The 23,307-nt window shown below is 22.4% G+C and overlaps 2 protein-coding genes across 2 annotated transcripts; one reads left to right on the forward strand and one right to left on the reverse strand.

The window, feature by feature from the left end:
- Positions 1–18,625: 18,625 nt before the first annotated feature.
- On the reverse strand, positions 18,626–19,450 carry N7459_003714 (GPALPP motifs-containing protein 1; the record flags this gene model as incomplete). Its single annotated transcript, XM_056942898.1, has 2 exons — positions 18,626–18,823; positions 18,887–19,450. 2 exons carry the CDS (start codon positions 19,448–19,450, stop codon positions 18,626–18,628), a joined length of 762 nt encoding a protein of 253 aa, XP_056802781.1.
- A 1,029-nt stretch (positions 19,451–20,479) lies between these two features.
- N7459_003715 (uncharacterized protein) lies at positions 20,480–22,357 on the forward strand (the record flags this gene model as incomplete). Its single annotated transcript, XM_056942899.1, has 1 exon — positions 20,480–22,357. The coding sequence occupies one exon, from the start codon at positions 20,480–20,482 to the stop codon at positions 22,355–22,357; it is 1,878 nt and encodes a 625-aa protein (XP_056802782.1).
- Positions 22,358–23,307: the final 950 nt, after the last annotated feature.

A 23,307-nucleotide genomic window follows, 5' to 3' on the forward strand; every position in this document is an offset into this window, starting at 1 on the left:
GCTAATATATTAGTAAATTTAAATAAGGTAATATTTTATTTAAAAAGGTTATATTATATATAAAATATAGTTTTTTATTTTTTATTTAAAGATATTTTAATCTTATAAAAAGTTATAATAATATTTAATTTAGTAAACTATTATATTTTAGATATATTTTTTAAGGTTTTTTAAATTAGTAATAAAAAATATTAATGTTTTATATTTTATTTATTAATCTTTTAGTAATTAATATAGAATTATATATTTTTTTTTAGCTTTTATATTAATAATACTAAGGCTATTATAGATAATTTATTTATATATATAAAATCCTTATTTAAAAGATTTATTAATATTTTCTTTAATCATAGTAGTTCTTTTTTATTTATACTATATAGAGAACTATAAAGTAGTATCTTTTTAATACTATTTTAATTATATTTTTATATTCTAATAAAATCTTATAATTAATTTTAGGCTCGTAAGATAGTAGCTTTTTTATTAGTTATTAGCTAAATATATTTAGCTATAGTTAATACTATTTTAATAATCTTTTTTTTATATTAATAAATTTCTTAGATTATAAAATATAGTTAATATTATCTAATATAATCTGTTTAATTTATATATAATTTTATTATAGATTATTATTAAATAGCTACTAAATTAATATAGTTATTATTTTTTTTATTTTTAACTTTTTTATTTTAATTAGTTTAATTATATTATCTTTTTTATTTTAATACTATATTTTTTATTTATTTTTATAAAGATATCTATATACCTTTTTTATAGTAAATATATTCTATTTATATCTTTTATTAAGATATATTTAAAATTATAGTATTTATTTGGTCTTTAATAATATAAATAAAGATTGCTTTTTATTAGCAACTATAGATATTAGTGTTAAAATATATTATATATATAGTTTAATCTTAATTTAGTACTATTTTATTAAGTTACTATAGTTATATTAATATATATAAAATATTAAAAGTTTTAATAAGTTTTTTATTTATAGTTATATAATTTAGATAATTTAAATTAATTAAAATATTAATATGATAATGATGATAATGGATTCATTTGCCTGATATAGCTAGCTTTATATATATATTACTATATAGGAATGCTAAGGGAACTAGTCTATAGCAGAAAAGTGGCTATTTATACTATAGGCAGAATTAAACTATTAACCTACTAGTTCTGTCTATATAAAAGTAATAATATAAACAGAATAAATAGGTATATAAACTAAATAAATAAGATTAAATAAGTGTAAACTGACTAAATCTATTTAAAAAGGAAATTAAATAAATAATAGGCCTTTATATAGTCTCTGTGGTTATATATTATTGAAAAGTATCCTAAATATATAATTTAACTATACTGTGCTTAGCTCTAAGGGCCCTCTTTTCCTCTCTTTATATTACCTCTATTTACTTTAATCATTAAAGAGACCTTAGTGTCACGCACCGGCCGATTGTCCACTGCTGTGTTAGCCTTGCTGCCTCAAAGGTAATACTTCTCCTGGTAGCCATAGTCCCTCTAAGCATACCTGTCTCTTGTCACTGCTGCCGCATCGGCCTTATATAGGTCTAGAGTCTGTCAGGTGCTTATCCCGAAAGGTGTATTGATTAGGGGCGCCAACTAAATTAGTTACTTAGAGATAGTAATCTTTAAGTAAGCTCCTAAGGTTGTTAGATATTGGTTAGGGTATTAAGCAATATAAAATTGAATAAAGATAGGTTATATCTTAATCTAGGTATTCTAAGTGTAATAGTTTAATTAAATATAAAGAACTAAATATATACTAGTGAATAAGCATCTTTATATATCTAGTCTATTATATTGCTGATAAGACTATATTTTATTATTAATATCTTCTAAGTTTATCACTGATAAGTCTACTTTTATTATTAATAAGTCTTAGTTATATAATCTAATCTTTCTTTTATTGTAATCTAAAGGTTTCTTTATATAACTTTTAAATTAATTAGTTATCACTTCTCTATCTTTATACTTTAGTGTGTTACTGATACTAGATCTATAATATTATCCTCTCTTTTTAGGTCTTTATTTTAAAGATTTTTAAGTATAGCTGCTTTATAAGTGTGTGTCTTTATTTCTGTTTTTTTAATTTTTTTATTATATTATCTTAACTATATCTTTTAAAATTTTTATTTATAAAAATACTTTATTTTATTGTATTAAGGATAAAGGTTACTAATTTATTGTTTTTTATAATTATTATATTTATTTTAACTAAGTATATATCTATTTTAATTATTCTGATTACTATAGTGGTTATATAATAGATAAAGATAGTATAAAATATACTATATTAAATTTTACTTTCTCTGATATAGAGTAGTGCTATCTAGTTAAATCCTAAAACTCTATTAAAAAGGAAGAGGAGGCTATTTTAGCTAAACTCTTTTATTTTTAAAAGTAAAAATATTTATTATAAAAGTATATTAGTAATTTTATAGTATATAATTTTAAAGAGATTTCTAAACTAGAAGATTTTAAATATTATAAAAAAGAAGAGTTAGATTATTTTATAAAAGAATATATTAAGTTTATCTATTAAAAAGATTATCCTATAGAGAGTATTTATATTATAAATAAGTCTACTCTATCTACTATTTATAATTTTAATAGGATTATTATAGCTATATTAAAGGGTTTTACTCTAATATAGTTAATTATATTTATTAATTTATTAAGTTTTATAGACTAGACTAATATTAATTTTAATATTTTTTTTATTTCTATCCCTAAAGTGTCTTTTTTACCTTATAATAATATTATTAAATTAGCTAGTAATAGCCTTTTAGATTTATAATAAGTTCCTATATATTTTCTAAGATAAAATATCTTTTTTATTTAATTAAGAATTACTGTTAACTATTAAATTAGCTATCTTTTATAATAGTTTTAATCTTATATTTATTTTTTATTTCTTTTTTAATTTTAATATTAATAGTAATTTATATATTTTTTAGTGTTAGTTTTAGTAATAATATATAGAATATTAGATAAATTTATTTTATATTTTTTAGTAGTTTTAAGTGATAATTAATTAGTTCTATTTTTTCTTTAATTATAAATAGCTTTAGTTTTTTATAATCTAACTTCTTATTTAGTTATTTTATTTTAATATTTTATTATAGTAAGTAGACTTTCTCTTTTTTTTTTAAAGTTAGGCCCCTCTCTATAGTTTTAGTTATAGTATATCTTTATATATAAATTAAAAAACTTAATATCTTTTATTATCTATAAATATAACTATTAAATACTAGTTATTAGTAATTATACTAATTCTATAACTATATAATCACTTTATAGTTTATTAATTAATAAAAGATTATATCTATAGTTAGTATAAAATAGTAATTCTTTTATAGTTAAATATATTATATTATTATATATAAATTATATAACTAGTAATAGTCCTATCTAGTTATTCTATTAATAATTTATATAATATTATAAGTACTATTCTAATATTTAGTTTATTTATTTTATTTATCTATTTATTTATAGATAATAGATTATTAAAAGTCTATAATTAATATTTATTTAATCTATAAATAATTACTATATTTTACTAATAAATAGCTTATCTTTATCTAATATAATCTTCTTTAAAGTCTTATAATTTATAAATATATATTATAAAAGAATATTTACTATTTTTTCTATAGTAATCTTTTTTATTATTAGGATTATATATATATATTTAGTTAATTTATCTATAATAACTATAATTATATTATATTTTTAGGATTCTAGCAGTTTAGTAATAAAATCTATTATAATCTATTCCTATAAGTATATTAGTATTTTACTCTTTTATATTTCTCTATATAGCTAGTATTTTACTAATTTATCTTATTAATAAATATTATAGATTATAATATATCACTAAACTTTCTAATATATATTTAGAAAATAGTAATTATATAAGATATATTTAATTATTTTCTTAATTCCTATATATCTATATATTAGTATATTATAATATTATTAAATAACTTTCTTTTTTAATACTTAAAATATATAGATTAATCTATAAATTAGGATTAATCTATTGTCTTATTTTCTGATTATTTCCTCTAGGTCTATATCTAGGATTTTTTATATTTTTATATTATTTTTAGTTACCTTTTTGATTTACTTAATTTATTTATTATCTATAACTTTATTAGTTACTAAAAAGATTTAATAATTATATATAAGATTTTTTTAGTATCTATAGTTAAGATTATAGATATTACCTTTTTAGTCTTTTTTTTATAATTTAATTATTAATTTAAGGTATTTATTTAGCTATTACTCTTACTATTATAATATTTAATTCTATAATTATATTATAAAAAGACTTTTATTTATTTTATTTATTTATAAATAAGTTTTTTTATTATTATAAAGAATATTAAATTCTTATAATTTAATTTTACTATTATAATATATTTTACTCTTTCTAAATATAGTTTTTAGACTTTAAATACTAATATTATAGTTAATAATTTTTTATTATAGATATTATAATTAAATTTTATTTAAATTATCTTTCTAGACTAAAATATAATTAGTTATAGTTTTTTATTATTTTTTAGTTAAGTTATTCTTACTTTTAATATATAATCTAATATATCTATTTTAATAGTTATTAATTTCTCTAAATTATAAATTATTTATATTATTTATTCTATAAATAATTATTTTAGTTTATTAAATAATTCCTAGGCTTTATTATTCTATTTTTAGTATTTATTTTTTTTTATTATTTTATTAAGTTTAACTATAATTTTTCTAAAGTTATAGATATAATTCTAATAATAGTTATATAGTCTTATAAATTATTATATTTTTTTAAGATTTTTAGTGTTAACTACTTAATAATATTTTATATTTTTTTTCTTCTATACTAAATCTTTTATTACTAATTATATATCCTAAAATCTAATTTTTTAGATATAAAATTTATATTTTTTTAGTTTAAGAGTTATTATAGCTTTTTAAAGTTTTTAAAAGACTTTTTTATTATATTTAATATATTCTTTTATAGTTTTAAAAAATACTAGGATATTATTAAGATATATTACTATATAGATATTTAAATACTTTTTTAATATACTAAAAATAAATCACTGAAATATAGCTAATATATTAGTAAGTTTAAATAATATTACTATATATTTAAAATATCTATATTTTATTTAAAATACTATTTTTTATTTATTATTTATCTTAATTTATAGTTAATTATATATATTAGTAATATTATATTTTATAAAATATTTTATTTTATAGATTTAATCTTAGATTTTTTTAATTAAAAATAATAAATATTAGTTTTTAATAGTAATTGAATTTAATTATTAATAGTCTATATAAAATTATAAATTTCTATCTTTTTTTTTATAAAGATAATAGGGTATTTAATTAGTAATAATAATTTCTAGATATATCCTTTTTTTAGGTTTTTATTAATATAGGCTTATAATATTTCTAACTTAAAATTTAATAACTAATAAATTAGTTAAAATATAAGCTTTTTACTTTTTTTTTATCTTAATTTTATAGTTAAATAGATTATATTTTAGTAGTTTACTGTTTTTTAGTAATTTAAATATATCTTAGTATTTATAGTACTCTTTAGGTATCTATATTTCTTTTTTAGTTATATAAAAGGTTTTCAATTTATAGTTTACTATAATATATTCCTTTAGCTTATTATTAGTTATTTTTAGTAACTATTTTACTATTATAATAATATTAATATTTATAGTTTTATTTTATATTTTATTTTTAGGCTACTAACTCTATTTAATTTTATATTTATATAGATTATAATAAGTTCCTATTTCTTTAGAGCTAAACTTTTTATTATTTAATATCTTATATCTAGTTTATCTTTTTTTAGTCTATTTATATTTATAGTTTTTAAAGTAGATACTATTATATTACTAATTAATTTTTAAATTATACTATCTTAGCTATAGTACTTTAATTACTATATTATATTATTTTAATTTAGTAATATTAAAATATATTTTTTCTTAGTAATTTCTAATAATTATCTAAATCTATTCTATATAATAAGTGATTTTTAATCTTAGTTCTTATTTATATAGTTTAATAATTAATATAATTTAGCTTTTTAAACTATTAATATTTAGTATTTAGTACTAAACTATAGATTTATAAAATTTCTTATTATTTTAAAATTAAATATAACTTAAATAGGAATATTACTTTTTTTTAAGATTATTATTAAGGCTTTAGCTTTTATATATCTTCCCTATATAGTAGCTACTAATTATTATTTTTTTTAGTATAGTTTTTATATATACTATAGTGGTTTTAAATTAATTCTACTATAATCTATTTTATTAATTATATAGATTATATATAATTTATTATAGTATCTAATTATAGCTTTTAAATTATACTTTAGATATCTTATATATCTAATATATATATAGTCTTTTTATATATATAGATATATTCTTTTTATATCTTTAATATATAATACTAACTTATTACTATTAGATTTATTATAAAGCACCTTTTATAGGTCTTTTATATATAATATACTATCTAGATTACTTTTTTAGTTAAATTACTCTTAAGTTCTTAGATATTTATTTCTAAAAGATTCTTAAAATATTAAAAGTATTTTATTAGTTTTTTAAAATAATAGAGTTTTTTAAATCTCTAAAGTTCTTAATACCTCTATAAATATCTTTAAAATATCTATTTTTTATCTTTTAGATTCTTTTTTTAATAGCTTTTAAGAATTAATTATTTAATAACTATTTTAGATCTCTTTTTAATCTACTTTTATTTCTTAGTTTATTTATAGAAATTATTCTTATTTATTATATTTTTTAAACTATAAATTAACTAAGATTTTAGAGCTTATTTTTTTCTAAGCTTTTATCTCTTATTTATATCTAAAGTTTAGTTATAGTAAGTCTTTATACTCTAGCTATATTATTTACTTTTTTTTAGTATTATAATCTCTATCATTTTTAGATATAGATTATCTATTATCTAGTATTTTATTAATAGTTTATAGCTTTTATAGCTTAGCCTTTTTATTAAATAGTTTATAAAGTTATCTAAAGATATTAATATACTTTTTAACTCTTTTATAGGCTAGTTCTATTTTTTATTATTTAGTTAATTACCCTAAATTAATAATATTAATACTTTTATATATTAAGGTTCTTAGTTAATCTCTATTTTTTATTTATTCTTAATATATTTCTTTAATTTAGTTAATATCTTTATTAATCTTATCTAGGCTCTTTTTAATCTTTTAAATATTTCTACTTATTATTATAATAGTCTTTTATTATAAATTTTTATAGTTTTATAGTTTATTTATCTAATTATTTTAGATTATATCTAGTAGTTATTCTATATTATTTAGCACTATTTATTTAATTCTAGGCTTTAATACCTCTTTTAAAATATTTTTATCTATCTAAGTTTATTTATTTTTTATATAATATCTTCTTTCTTAGATCTTATATAATATTTATTTAGCCTTCTTAGCTTTCTCTACTCTATCTTTAAAGCCTTTATAGATCCTATTAAGTACTTCTTACACTTTTATAGAATATCCTTCTAATATCTAATATATTAGCTTTAGGCCCTATCCTAGATTCTACTTAGTATTAAATCTTTAAATTAGTTTATTTTATATTATATACTCCTCTTTTTTAAGTAATATAAATCTACTATAGCTTTTAGTTATTTATTTTATTTTTATATTTTTTTATTACATAGCTTAGTTTATTATATTTAAAATAAAGCTTCTTTTTTTACACTATTTCTATTTTTTAGTAGAGAGTTTTACTATATTAAATTTTATTAATTATAATCTATAAAAATCACTATAGATTTTTTTAGACTATTATAGTCTTTATTTATCTTTTTAATAATAGTATCTATTATTCTAGTATTATCTACTATATAATACTTTATTTTATTAAAGCTTCTATTTATATAGTTAGTTATTAAATTTAACTACTATTTTAATTATCTTTAATAATTTAGTAAATTAATTAATTAATATTAATTTATTCTTAATTTCTTCCTTAAAACCTTATTTAAATAACTAAATATATATATTATTATTATAGTCTAGATATAATATAATCTATTAGAATTTAGTAGTATATATATTTACTAAGCTAGTTTATTAGATTTATTTAAGTCTTCTTTTAGCTATTCACTAAATATTAATATCTCTAAAAGTCTATTTAAGCTTTTTTTTAAAGATTTAGTATATTATAAATATTTCTTTTATTATATTACCTTAATCTTTTATAGGCTTTTTATTAAATTCTTAAATATAAAGCTTAAACTATTTAAAAGCCTATCCTTAGAAATATATAGATATATATATCACTTTATCTATTTCTTCTATACAGTTAATTATATATAACTATATATTTATTTATATAAAAAATAATTATAATTTAGCTTAATCTTTATAGAAAAAGTCTAATTTAAATAATTTTATTATTAATAGCTATTTATATACTAATTAATCCTATAGTTAAGAAACTATCTTTATTAATTTAGTATTAGTAAAAGGTAGTAATAATATATATCTAGCTTATCCTCTCCCTATATTACTAATACTATTACTTCTTACTATTATTAGATTATAGTTAATAATAAAATATTAATTATTTTATTAACTTTACTTAAATCTTAAACCTTAGTATTTAATATATCACACACTAACTAATTATCTACTACTATATTAGCCTTACTACTTTAAAAGTAATACTTCTTTTAGTAGCTATAGTCCCTCTAAATATATCTATCTCTTATCACTGCTATTATACTAGCCTTATATAGGTCTAAAGTCTATAAAGTATTTATCCTAAAAGATATATTGATTAAGGGCGCTAACTAAGTTAGTTACTTAGAGATAGTAATCTCTAAGTAAGCTTTTAAGGTTATTAGATATTAGTTAGGGTATCAAGCAATATAAAGTCAAATAAAGACAGATTATATCCTAATCTAGGTGTTCTAAATATAATAGTTTAATTAAACGCGAAGAACTAAATATATACTAGTGAATAAGCGTCCTTATATATCCAGTCTATCATATTGCTAATAAGACCATGTCTCATCGTTAATATCTTCCAAGCTTATCACCAATAAGTCTGCCCTTATCGCCAATAAGTCCTGGTTATACGATCCAATCCTTCTCTTATTGTAACCTAAAGGTTTCCTTATGTGACTCCTAAGTTGATTAGTTATCACTTCTCCATCTTCATGCCTTAGTGTGTTGCCGATGCTAGGTCTGTAACACTTAGTTCTATAGTATTACTATTTTATTTTTTAGCTTTTTAATTTACTAAGGTCTTATATCACTAAAAATACTTTATTTTTATTACTTTTTTATATTAGCTATAGCTATTTATTGTGTAAATATACTGATTTTAATAATAATATAATAGATCTAATACTATATTATTAGTTTTATAATTTATTTATTTTTTTAGTTTTAGTACTTTTTCATAAATACTATCTATTTTATCTAAGTTTATCTTTTTTTATAATAATTATTTAATTATTTAGTTACTCTTTTTTTATTAGTTCTATATTAGTTATACTTAGATTAATTTTTAAAAACTATTTTAGTACCTTTAATTTAATTATAAAATTAGCTATAATTAGTCTTATAGCTATTTTTAATAGGATTTTATCTATTTTAAGTGTTATTAAGATATTTTATTTATTTAATTTTAAATATATTTTTTATATAGATTAGTGAGATAGATATACTTTAAAAGGATATATTTAACTATTTAGTTTTTATTGTTATAGCTATAGTAAAGGTTATTATATTAATTAATTTTATTTAAATATACTAAAAAGGCTATATACCTTATTTATAGCTAAATTAAGACTAATAATATTATTTTTTATATATTTTATTAGTATAATAGATTTTTTTAGCTAGTATTTTAATTAAATATTTAGTTAGTTTTATAGTCTTTCCTTTTTTTTATACTTTTATTTATTATAGTTTAATCTTTTATTAGATATTTTATTTAGCTATAAATAGTAAATAGATATAGTTATTAAATATATTAATTTTAATTTTATTAGTTATAGCTTTTTTAGTAAATTAGTCTATATATTTATTTTTTAAAATACTATTATAATAGGAATTTATTAGAATTTTAGCTAAATATCTTTTAAAAAGAGCTATTCTAGAAATTTTATATATAATATTAAGTAAATCTAGTTAAAAGGTATTTAAGGTTAATAGATAATTTATAAGATAATTTAGTTATTAATAAAGATAATTACTTTTTATGTAGCTTAACTATTTAGTAGTTAAAGGTCTTTTTTAGCTAATATAAAGATTAGTTCTATAATTTTTAGTTTTATAGTATATACTATTAAAAAGCTAATCTAGCCTATTTAGTTTTTTATATACTAATTAATATTTATTAGTAATCTAAAGGTTATAGCTATAGCTTTAATACTATTTTTAAATCTACTATTATTAATATAGATTATTAATAGTATTTTATATAATTTTATTTTAATAATATGTTTATAATCTTTTTTAGCTTATTTATAGTTTTTAATAAATATCAGTAAAGGTATTTATTATAGTTTTTAGATAAATATTTTTATTTTTTTAGTCTATTTTTACTAAAATAGCTTCTAGATAAAATATAAAATATTTATTTATTTATTAAATTTAGGTTTTTATTAGTATTTATTTATTTTTTTTTATATTTATTTTAGATATAGTATTATAGTATTATTTTAAAGATAGTAAAAGATAGTTTAGTTTTAATTTTAAAGCTATTTTTTTATTAGTTTATCTATATATAGTTTAATTAAAAGTAGATTAAATCCTATATTAAAGGTATTAATTACTATTATTTTAAATATATTACTAATAAAATATATAGCTTATTTTTAAATAAAGGTAAATTAATAAATAATTTAGTTATATATTTTTACTATTATTAGTAATAGTTAAAACTATACTAATATATTATATATTATTTATAGAATTATTACTATAAGATATATTTTTTATATAGTAGTTAAGGATATATCTTAAATTAATTTAGCTAATTTTTATAGTATTTATAGGCTAGTATTTATTTTAGTTAATACCTTTTATTAATACTATTAAATTAATAGTTATAGATATAGTTAAAAGCTAAAATATCTTTTTATATTTTTATTAGTCTATATAATTATCTTAGTTTTAAGTATTTTTAGTAAAGTAAAATAAGGTTTAATACTATTTATAAGATTAATAAAATAGACTAATAAGTACTTTTTTAAGTTAAAAATTAATATATATTAGTTAGTTTAGAGCTATAGTAATTAATATTTTTAGTGTAATATATAAATAGTTTTTTTTTTTAAAAATATTTAATTATAATTAAATGAAATTATTCATTTAGCTATATACTATTATTAATAACTGATTATTAAGTTTATTTTTTAAATATGTATTTAGCTATTCTATATTTAGTTTTATTTAATAGCTTTTTATATTAGTATATTACTATTTTTTTAATATATATTTTTAAAATATATATTATTTAATTAAGTTAATATTATAGAGATAGTATAGGATTAATAAAATTAGTAAATTTTAAAAAAATATCTATTAGTATAAAAATTCTATTAAAAAGGCCTTTTAGTATATAAATATAGATATTTTAATTAGTTAGAAATATTTTAACTTAAAAGATTAGTTAGCTAAAATCTTTTTTTTTAGATTATATAGTAGCTAAATATAGAAGATATTATTATATATAATAAAAATATTAAATATAAATATTAATACTATTAGTATATCTCTTTTTTATATATATTTAATTTAATTAATAATTTAGTAAATAATATAGTTAGTTAAAATATTTTTTTAGCTATTTAGGTAAATATTTAATAATAAGCCTATTTTCTTTATGTTAGATTGGAGAATTCCTATTAGGAATATCTATTTATCTGATTCTGATCTAACCAGGATTTGAACTGGAGACCTTTCCCTTTTCCACCTATTATTTCAGGTATCTATTCTTTCTACCCTTCTATTCCGCTAAATTAGTATCTAAGAGATGACCCTCCTTCTATTTAGACTATCTACCCCTTTTTTCTGTTCTATAATACAGGAATTGTATTTCTGCTTAAAGTCTACTATCCTACCTAATTATACTTAATTATTCTATCTATTAGAGTTATCTATCTTCTAGATTTATTATTTAGGTTAAATTATACTAAACCTAAAGGAGGTATATCAGATTAAGCTATCCTAATTAGATATAACTAAATATAACTAACTTAATTAAAATTATATTTAAATATTCTTTTAGTTGAGTGGTTTATAAAGTCTAACAGTTATAAGCCTAGATACCTCTTTTTTAAGTGTATATCTATCTTTATCTTAATTATATTATCACTTTTTCAATAAATCATTTTCCTTCTTTAGCCTTAATGCCTAAACCTTTGATCTTTTAGGTATTAGTAGGTACTAAAGCTGCTATTATCCTATATATATTAGATAACTAGATCCTATAGTCTAACTATATTTAGTAAACTTCTAGAATCTATAATATATAGTAATATATTAATCTAGATTAATTAACTTACTTAGTTCTTCTATCCTAACTATATAAATCTACTATCTTTACTATCTAAAGAGATACTAGATCTCTGCTTAATTTTAATAAGGCTTAATAATTAATATAGACCTAAATATACTATAATTATAAGATTAATTCTTAAGATTATAATTAAATCTTTAGCTATACTAGTTATATAACTAGTTATATCCTATCTACTCTCTTTATAGATAATTAATAAATTATATCTAATCTTAATTAACCCTATAATATTATAGTAATACTATATAATAAATATATTCCTTTTACTAAAACCTAAAAGTATTATATAATCTACTAATAATATCTATTCTAGTAAAGACCTATTAAAAATTAACTAATTAATATATAGCTAACTAAATAAAAGAGCCTTTTTTTTAAAACAAAAATACTAAATATAAATAAAATATAAGACCCTTAGTATTTATTATATAATTTCTTAGAATCTATTATATCTCTATCTTTATATTTTATAGAATTTTAGTATAATAACTTAACTAATTAAATAAAAAAAAGTAAATCTATTAATACTTTACCTTTTTTTTTAGCTTAATTAAATACTATTATAAATTAATTTATTTTAATCTATTTTAATTAAAAATTTTATTATTAAAAATATTTTATATTATTTTTTAGTCTAAATTTAATTAAAAAAATCTATAATAAAAAAAATAATATTATTTATATAATAAAGACCTATATAAAGGTTTATATAATTTTATTAATTACTATTATATTAATGTTAAAATTTAATTAATTAATTAAAAGCTATTTAAAAAAGCTAAAGATTAGATTAAAAAAGTATATAATTACCTTAAATTTATTTATATATAAAAAAAAACTATTAAATCTATATTATCTAAATTTATAAATAACACTATATTTAATAAAAAATTAGTATTATATATTTATCTAATAATTTAGATATATTTATTTATTTAATTAAGAATTATTTTATAAGACTAACTAGTATATAATATAGTATTTAATATCTATATATATAATAATTATATATAATTTATTAATTATAAACTATATATATTAGCTAAAGAAGTCCTAGTTAGGGATAGCTCTACTATAATCCTTAGATATAGAATAGCTTTATTCTGACCTAGCTAATTATATAATAGGTAGCCCTTCTATCTTAAATAGTGTATATATATACTAGATTTCTATTTTAATATCTTCTCTATATTATATATAGAATCTATTAAAATCTTTTATTATATATATCTTTATTTTTTTAAAAATTAAATAGATATATCTATCTATTATAGCTATATATACTATTTAGGGTTTATACTATATAATTTAGGACTAAAGACCTATTTATTTCTACTAATAAACCTATATAATTAAATCAGTAGAGCCTTATTTAGCTTTAAATATTTTTAATTTATAGCACTAGTAACTAAAATATATTAATACTAAAACCTTAACCTATTTAAAATTAGCTACTATAAAAGTCTTTATTAAATTAATTAATTATATATCTAAAGAGGATTAAATAAATACTATTAAATTATATAATATTTACTAAAAAAGTAAAATTAAATACTAAATATCTTACTATTCTATAAATATAAAATAAAAACTACTTAAACCCCTATATTAGGACTTTATATATATAATCTATATATTTAATTATAATATTTATATTAGCTATTTATTTTATTTTATTACTTAATACTATTTATTAAAAAATATTAGATTAAAAAACTAAATCTTTAAAGCCCTATCTAATAAAATATAGTTTATTAATATCTATTTTAGTATTAAACTAAAATAAATCTACTATAATAAAGACTAGAATTTTTTTTTATTAGTTAGTTTTCTTAAAAGAATTAAGACTAATATTACTTTACTTTATTATTCTAAAATAAATAGTTATATAGAATATATTAATAAATTAATTATTTTATTAACTAGATCTATATATATAAATATTAATTTTTTAGAAAATTTATAGCCTAAAATTATAAATATAGTAATTTATATCCTAAATTAAGTTTTAAATTACTAATTAAAATAAAAATTACTATATTAGGCTTTATTTAATTAATTTAGTTAATTATAATTTAGCTATATAAGACTAAAACTAGATTTATTAAATCTTTAAGTTTATAGATATAAAATCTATATTTATATTAAAAACCTTTTATATTCAAAAGAATTAGTTATTTTATTAGTTTTAATATCTTAAGTATACAGTATATCTAGATTTTTTAATTAAATTATATTATTTATATATATAACTATATTTTTAATAAGACTAATTTTTTTATTTTTTTTATTTATAATAATATATTTATTTTTAATAATAATTATTATTAAATTAAGATATTTATATTATCTAAATTTAATAAGATTATTAAAAATATTAATATACTAAAATTTTTTTCTTTTATAACTATTATAAATAATATAAATAGTATAAATCTTAATATAAATAAAATAAATAATAACTACTAAAGTTTTTAAAATTAACTAAAAAAAAATAATCTACTATTTTTATAACTTAGATAATAAGATTATTAAAAATACTTTACTCTTTCCTTTTATATCTAAAAAAATTAATAAATTAGAATCCTTTAATATATTAGATAATAATTATAATTATATATCTTTTTTATCTTAAATATACTTTATATATAATATAGAACTAATAAAATAATAGCTTTTAAAATTAATAGTTATAATTAATAATACTAGATTTAATTAAGATATTTATCTTAGTTTAAAATATTCTAGATTATTATTATTTAACTTAATTAATAAATAATATTAAACTAATACTATTAATATATTATTATACTATTTCTTTATAATCTTACTAAATTAGCTAAAAAAGATCACTATTAATAATCTTCCTTTATTTTCTAATTTACTATATAATATTAATTACTATATCTATAAATCTAAGTTCTATAATATAATAAAAGTAAAATATTAAAAGCTAAATCAGATAAATATATAAATTTTTATTTTAAAAAATAATATTATTTATTTATATTAGACTAATTATCTTAATATTAATTAATTAAATTATACTATTTATTAGATTTTACTATTTTAATAGGTTTTTTCTTATAAATTAGATAAAAATAGCTTTTTATTTTAGTTTAAAATATATATATATATATATATAGTAATTTTTAATTAATTAAATTTTTAAATATTTAAGTTACTATCTTTATTACTAGATTTTTTAGGATCTTATTAGCTATTATTACTATATTTAATTTAAATATATAGTAAATAAATATAGTAAATATCTTTTTAAATAGTATTTTAAATAAAGAGATTTACTATTATATCTTATTTAGTTATAATAAAATAAATTATATAATTTATTTAAATTATATATTTCATAGTTTTAAGATATTATTTTTTTTATAGTAAAAAGAGATTAGATTAAAATTAATCTAATTAAGCCTTTTTTTTATTTTAAAAGATCTATATATTTATATAGATAAAAAAATTATTATTATAATTTTTTATTAATAATCTATTTAATATTTATTATTTTAATAATTATATCTATACTATAGAAATTAAATAAAAATTATATATTTTTTATAATTTTAAAAAAATAAAAAAGCTCTTTTTATTTATTAATATAAAAATTATCTAAAATTAACTAACTAAAAAGCTATAGATTTACTAAGATTTTTATATAAAAAAAATATTTATTAATTTTAAATAACTAATTTAAAATTACTAAAAACCCTATTTTTAAAATAAAAATCTTTACTAATTTAACTAATTAAATAAAAATATTATTATTAATTAAAACTAATATTATATTTATTAATAAATAGTTAGTTTTATTTTATTTATTATTATTATAATCTATTTTAATCTAGCTAAAATATACTAGATCTTTTTTAAATTTATTTATTAACTTTATTTATATTATTTTTATATAATAAAGTATATAATTTTATATTAGTATAAAACTAAAAATTATATAATTATATATAATAGTATTTATTTCAATCTGATTTTTTAAATAGTAAATAATACTAACTATAATAATAATATAGAGTAGAAAAGCACTAAAAATTATATATTTACCTTATTTAGTAATTTTATTAATTAAATATTAAAAAATAATAAACTATTATTATATTAACTATTAAAGCTAAATTTTTTATTTTATTAGTAATATCTAAATAGTTTCTATAGATTTAGTATTTATTAAAAATAATCTAATTTAATCTAAAATATAATATCACTATAATATATAATAACTAAAGAACTATTAATTTTTTAATTAAAAAAAATTCTATTTTTATTACTAAACTATATTATATAGATATCTATTATTATTAGCTATAGTAAAAGATTTAAATAGATAAAATTAAAATTAAATAAGTTCTATTTAATTAAATAATTATTAATAAAATAATAAAGACTTTTTTATTTAAATAGTATTTATTTTTTATAGATTAAATAAATCTAAAGGATATTATTATACTTTTTTTAGTTTAATTTATTTTATCTCTATCTTCTAAGCTAAAAAGGGTATATTAGATTAAAGAATTTTTATTAAGAATATTTATTTAATTCTGATTTAACTAAGATTTAAACTAAAAATTTTTTCTTTTTCTATTTATTATTTTAAGTATCTATTTTTTCTACCCTTCTATTCTACTAAATTAGTATTTAAAAGATAACCCTCCTTCTATTTAGACTATCTACCCCTTTTTTCTATTCTATAATATAGGAATTATATTATAAATCATATATTTATTCTAAATTATCTATTCTACTGCTATTTAGCTAAGTAGATCCTATTTTCCTATTATTTACCCCTATTATTATATAATCGTTCTTATACCCTATATAGACTACCAGCTTTCTTATCTAGAACTATTATCCTTGATCAATTCAATTTATCCTATCTATTTAAAGCATCCTTCTAGATCAGGAGTAGTGCCATTCTGGCCTAAGGCAGACCCTTACCTAAGTCCTTAAACTCCTACACTTTATAATATAACTAATTTAGTATATAATTATTAATTTAAAAAATTTATTAAAAATATTTAAAAAAGCTATTAGCTAATATAATTTAACTAACTAAAAATCTTATTTTTTTATATAGTATTATTATAATTAATTTTTAAAAATAAACTAGATTATAGCTAATTTATATATATATATATTAAATAACTAGTAAAGAGTCTTTATAATTATTAGTATTTTAATTAACTTTTACTAAAAGGAGTTTAGTAAGCTATTTCTTTTTTAAAATTTTATTTATATTACCTAATTTAACTATATTTTTAATCTTATACTATATAATCTTTAAGAAGTTAATATTTTTTAGATAATATTCTTAGTTAATATTTAATAGATTTAGTAAGGATAATTATAAAAAAAAGATAGCTTTAAATCTCTATATATATTTTTTTACTGCTTTTAAAAAAGATTTGGCTTTAAAGGTTTTTAATAAAAATATAATTTTTTATTTATAAATACTTTACCTATTTTTAGCCTATCTTAATAATTTTTATAGACCTTAGGGTTTTTTTTAATAGTTTATTATATTTTTTAATAATGACTATATATAAATATTTTTTTAATAATATATTTTTTTTAATTTAGCTATCTTATATTAGATCTAGTTATTTAAATATTAAATCTTAGTAAACTAGTAATATAGATAGTATATAGTTTTAATAGTTTTTTTATTATTATTTCTTTTATGTGGGCGGAACCGGCTAGTTGATGGTTCAATTCTGCCTATGGCGTAGGCAGCCACTTTTCTGCTATGGACTGGTTCTATTAGCACTCCCACATAGCAGCATGTATATAAAGCTAGCTTTATCAGGCAAATGAATCCATCATCATCATCATCATCATCAATAACAGGGGAGGAGAAGAAAGACTAGTGTAAAGCAAGAGCTCCTTGAGGCCAAGATAGGTATTATATAGTATATTGCACACATCTAAAGAAAGTCCCCCTTTGTAAAACGAGAGCTATATCCACTAGCCTTGTTCATCATTTCCCGTCTCTGTGTATTAGAGATACTAGAAGAAAGCGCCATATCTTTCTCGCGGTCAAAGGCGCGCGCTCTTGGGTCATCTTCTTTCTTCTCGCGAGCGTGAGTTTGATTATTCAACCAAGTATTTTTGCCAGTATGATCCTATAGGGGGGAAAAGATGGTTAGCACCTGGTAAGCTCCTTAGCCTGGATCTGTAGATCTCACATTGAATTTCTTAATCTTCTCTTCCATGGCTTTGGCCCGGGAAGTATTAGTGATTGATGATGATTCCCCCGTATTGTCAGATGAGGCACTGACGCCCATCACTTCATCCTGGAGGCGTCGCATCCTCTCCTCTGGTGTTTCGACCCACGAAGGATCAGCTTGCTTAGAGCTTTTTGCATGCGCCGATTTGCCAGTCTGAAACTTCCGACTCTGTACCCGTGTTGGGTCAATTTTGTTGGCCCAGTCACTGTTGTCGGGTGGTTGCAGCATCCACTGATCCCGTCGACTTTCGATGCTGTCGGACTTTGCCTTGGAAGGAGTTGACTTATGTTCTGGCTGGTCTTGAGGAGCTGTAGAATCTCCGTTGGCCGGTGGCAGACTGGGTCCAAAATCGTCATCACTATCGCTGTCAGACTGGCTGTGGCTTTGTGTTTGGTCTGGCCCAGAAAGCGAAGTGGGTGGTGGTAAAGAGGGCCCTATCACTCTCCGCTTGGGCGATGGTGATATTTTACCCTCAATGTCATCCTCAGGGGAATCAAATTTCCGCTTTTCATTCGACCTCATTGTCTGTAAGATTAGCGAAAAGAGAAAGGAGGAGGAGGAGGGGTGGAGGAGGGGAGGTGGTTTGTGGAATTACTACATAGGAAAAACCAATCATGGGAGCACCGGATCACGTGATGAGGATGTATATCCAGCGATTCAGTAGTACCAAGAAACATATAATGGTTAATGTACTTAAAGATGACCAATATTCAGTATGTGAGAAACTAATCCTTGTATTTGCTACACATATGGATACTTACTGCTGAATGGGTACCGCACCAAACATAGGGCTTCTTTGTATATAGTACATACTGGATCACCGTCCCTGGTTATCTTGCGCCGAGCCACTAGAAACCGCACTACCCATATACTGTAATGTTCGAGCATGCGTGTCTACGAGAACTCCCTTCAATCTCTTAAATCCTCCCTTGTGTATATAGGCTTGATTTATCCCGAGGAAATTGTGCCGCCCAGACCCTCAGAGCTTACCTGCAGTGATGTCATTTGTAGATTTCAAACCGAGCATCCACATCTGCATCGCTTTAGCCAGGATCTCGGGATCAATTGCAATTTGAGAACGTAGATATTGACAGCCACACCAGTAGCTATATAAGAGCATGATGAAGTAAAATTCCACGTATGTGTAGTATTCATCAAAACGAACTGTGTAATCACAAACTACCTACTATAGACCAACTGCCGTGCACCGCCTACCTTTCCAGGTAAACCATTGCTGCCCCGCCCGGATGTGTCTTCAACAAAGCTCCAAGTCGTCCTCAAATTCGTTCTCGTTCTCAACTGCCAAGTCAAGCTCGGGTTTCGTTCTTAAGTTTCCCTGTTGAATAGCCGACAACCATCTTTGCTGAAACCTGCACCATATTTCTTCACTAGCCCCCTTCCTGGGAAATTGATTCGCTCACCTTTGCTGAATGGGCGGCGACCTCTTTGAATGATGCGATTCTCTACTGTCTAGGCCTGGCCTCCCCCACTGTTGATATCTCACACAGAGCATGATTGAAATATCTGCGCCTTCCTATGAGGAGTTGCAAAATGAATCCTCAACCGTCCCCGGCGCAGTCTCGACCAAATCAAGAGGAAACATCTGCTTTGGTTCAACCGAAGACGAGCATACTCTCCAATGACAAACGACCATCAGCATCATCACACAGTGCAGAATATCGACAACAGATCCTTCTACCAAGCCACGATGATGAGAAATTGCCCAGTCGTCCTCGACGATTCCTGGTCCAACCGCTGGAGACAACTTCGCGAAGCTCTCATAGGCCTCAGGCAACTCCAGCCCCGAACAGCGCACAAAACCATAGTAAAGCCTTCAATTCCCCTCCCGGCGATCAAAACCAACCAGGAGAGGGCCCTGCGCGCCGGCAAATTCTGCCAGGAATTATCGAAACGACCGAGGTCAGTAACCGAGGGACCACCCTGGCGGCTACAAAAACGCCGGCGCCAGGTCACTCTGACGGCGCTGCCATCGGCCCGAGACGGTTTAAGCCGGAAATCCTCGAAACAGAGCACCGATCTGTGAAAGGGAAGTTGTCTGAAATTTCTCATCAACGTGATGCCCGAAGCACATCGATAGCCCTCACCAGCTTGCGGTCACAACCATCGGGAGCCGCACATCAGTGGGATTGCAATCGGGACACTTCCACACACCTAACCGACTCCAAGTTCTCTTATGTAAACCTTCTCCGCCGGTACGAGACTCGGAGGCACTCATTCCGCGTTCCAGAACTCCCTCCTATCCCATCCAGTAGCAGCAGCGAGGAATCCGCGGAATCTGCAGAATCCACGTCTCCGTCCTCAAACCCCACTAAGGCGTCCCAGAAAAGGACCGAGGACCAAAAAACTGGAAAAATTTTTCGAGAAAGCTGCGATGGGGAGTTCTCAGAGTATCTACTCTCTCTCGCTGCTCGTTCGGCTCAAAAGCAATTGAAGGAGCAGGCGCTCGCCGCCTTTCCGAACGAACAAGTCTACCAGCCCGTAGACCATTTCGCCATCGATGAGGAAGACAGAGAAATAGAAGAGGAAGGCTGGATGTATCCTCAAACACATCATCTCAAGTCCCGGCGCCAATCCTCCGCAGATCTCACCTGGGAACTCGAATACATGCGACAACACAAGGAAGACGCTGAGCAACGACTTCGGGCAATGGTAGCACCTCAGAATGCTAATATGGTGTCCACGGGACGTGATATGATCCAAAAACCTCCTGGTGTAAGGCCACCCATGCTCGGACACGACATTGTTCTGCCCTGGAGCCAATCGCCAGACGGAACACTCTGTGAAAGCAACAGTGTCGATAAGAGCTCGCAAACACCTCCAGATCGTTGCATCGGCTGTGGTGGTCTCTGGTGTGCAACTAATAGAGCTGAAGATGGGCGAGGGCCAGGTCTTTGGATGGGTACTTGTCGCAAAGAAAAGAGCCATGGACGGGGATCTCCAGTATTAACTGGAATTATGACCCCGATGACCCAGAATGAGTCCCAAGTAAGCTCTCATCTGTTTTCGGGTCCTCGTAGGAGCCATCGAGATACATTGACCCAAGATGGACCTCGAAATGACGTTGATACTACCGGAAAGACCCTCGATGATGAATTCCACGATGGGTTTGTCACACAAATCTACAATTACCTCTCCCTGGGCTATCCTTGCGTTGCTCGATACTACGACCATGAACTCAGCCGGATCTCTGCCATTACCGTCGATAGTCTTCGACAGGACGATTCGCACACCGATGCGCGTGGCTATGTGGTTGCTCCAGATAATGACACCACTGTAGCATGTAAGAGATGGAAGGCCCTTCGTCTCTATATACATGAATGGGCTCGCCAGCAGCCGAGCATGGCAGAGGATGACACGGCCCTTGAGGCGTGGGGGGTCCCGGAACGGAGAGGAAGCTGGGCAGTCTGAAACCCCCGTCTCCCATTTTGATTTGATTATTTGTGTCTCTTATGGTCTGCCAGCATTACATACCCAGCGTGTCGAACTAATAAAAATTTGCATTCTCAAGGCCATAGCGCCGCTTGTGGGTCTGATTTCTTTTATCTGCAAGCTGGTCTCGACCTGAATTCCCCGTGTAGACTTGAGCGGAAGTCACAAATAAGCTGGCGAATTTGTCCAAGTTCGATGAGAGCACAACGGCCCTGGAGGTGGAAGCATCCTGCCATGTCTCTCACCATTGGGGATATACTGAGAAAGGGCTATCCCTTGTATGAAACACCGAAATATGCCGCGACTGAGCTGGTGACAGGACTCAACAACCTTAGCAGGGGGCCGTTTTCTGAATCCAGAGCACCTCGTGGGTGTAGAAAAAAGTGGCGTCACAATGCCGAAATCGTCATCAAGAAACAGCAACAGTCCTGCCAGATATTTATGGACTGCCTATCGCCCTATCCGCAGTACTGAATTAATGAGTGTGCTCATTCGAAGACGGCTGAGCCAGCATACTTCCTCTTCGCACTGTCTCATGCACAATACCTGGGAAGATCTTCTGCTTGGGGACGACCTCATCTGGACCGGCAGAGTTACTGCTGGCGGGATTGGGAAACTCACTCCCGCAAAGATGAGCTCGACTGGGTTGACTAAATAGCGTACCCGGGGAAGTTGCCTGATCTGTGATATGCGGATCAGAGCAAGGACTGTCGGGGTCCTTGGTTGACATAGGAGTAGGATCTTGATTACAGAACCCAGATGGCTGCGTAGCGGTCGATTGGGGGGAAGCTGGTCGAGTTATTCTGGACGAGTTGACTGCGACGTTTGAATTGAGAATATAAAAAGAGGGTGACATGGACATACTTTGAGCCCCGGGTTTCATAGAGGTATTTGTGGCAGTATGGAGGAGACCAGGGGCCAACCCGTTG

Source organism: Penicillium hispanicum (assembly GCF_028827665.1).
Source record: "Penicillium hispanicum strain IBT 35686 chromosome Unknown utg000003l_segment0_segment0, whole genome shotgun sequence".
Lineage (NCBI taxonomy): Eukaryota > Fungi > Ascomycota > Eurotiomycetes > Eurotiales > Aspergillaceae > Penicillium > Penicillium hispanicum.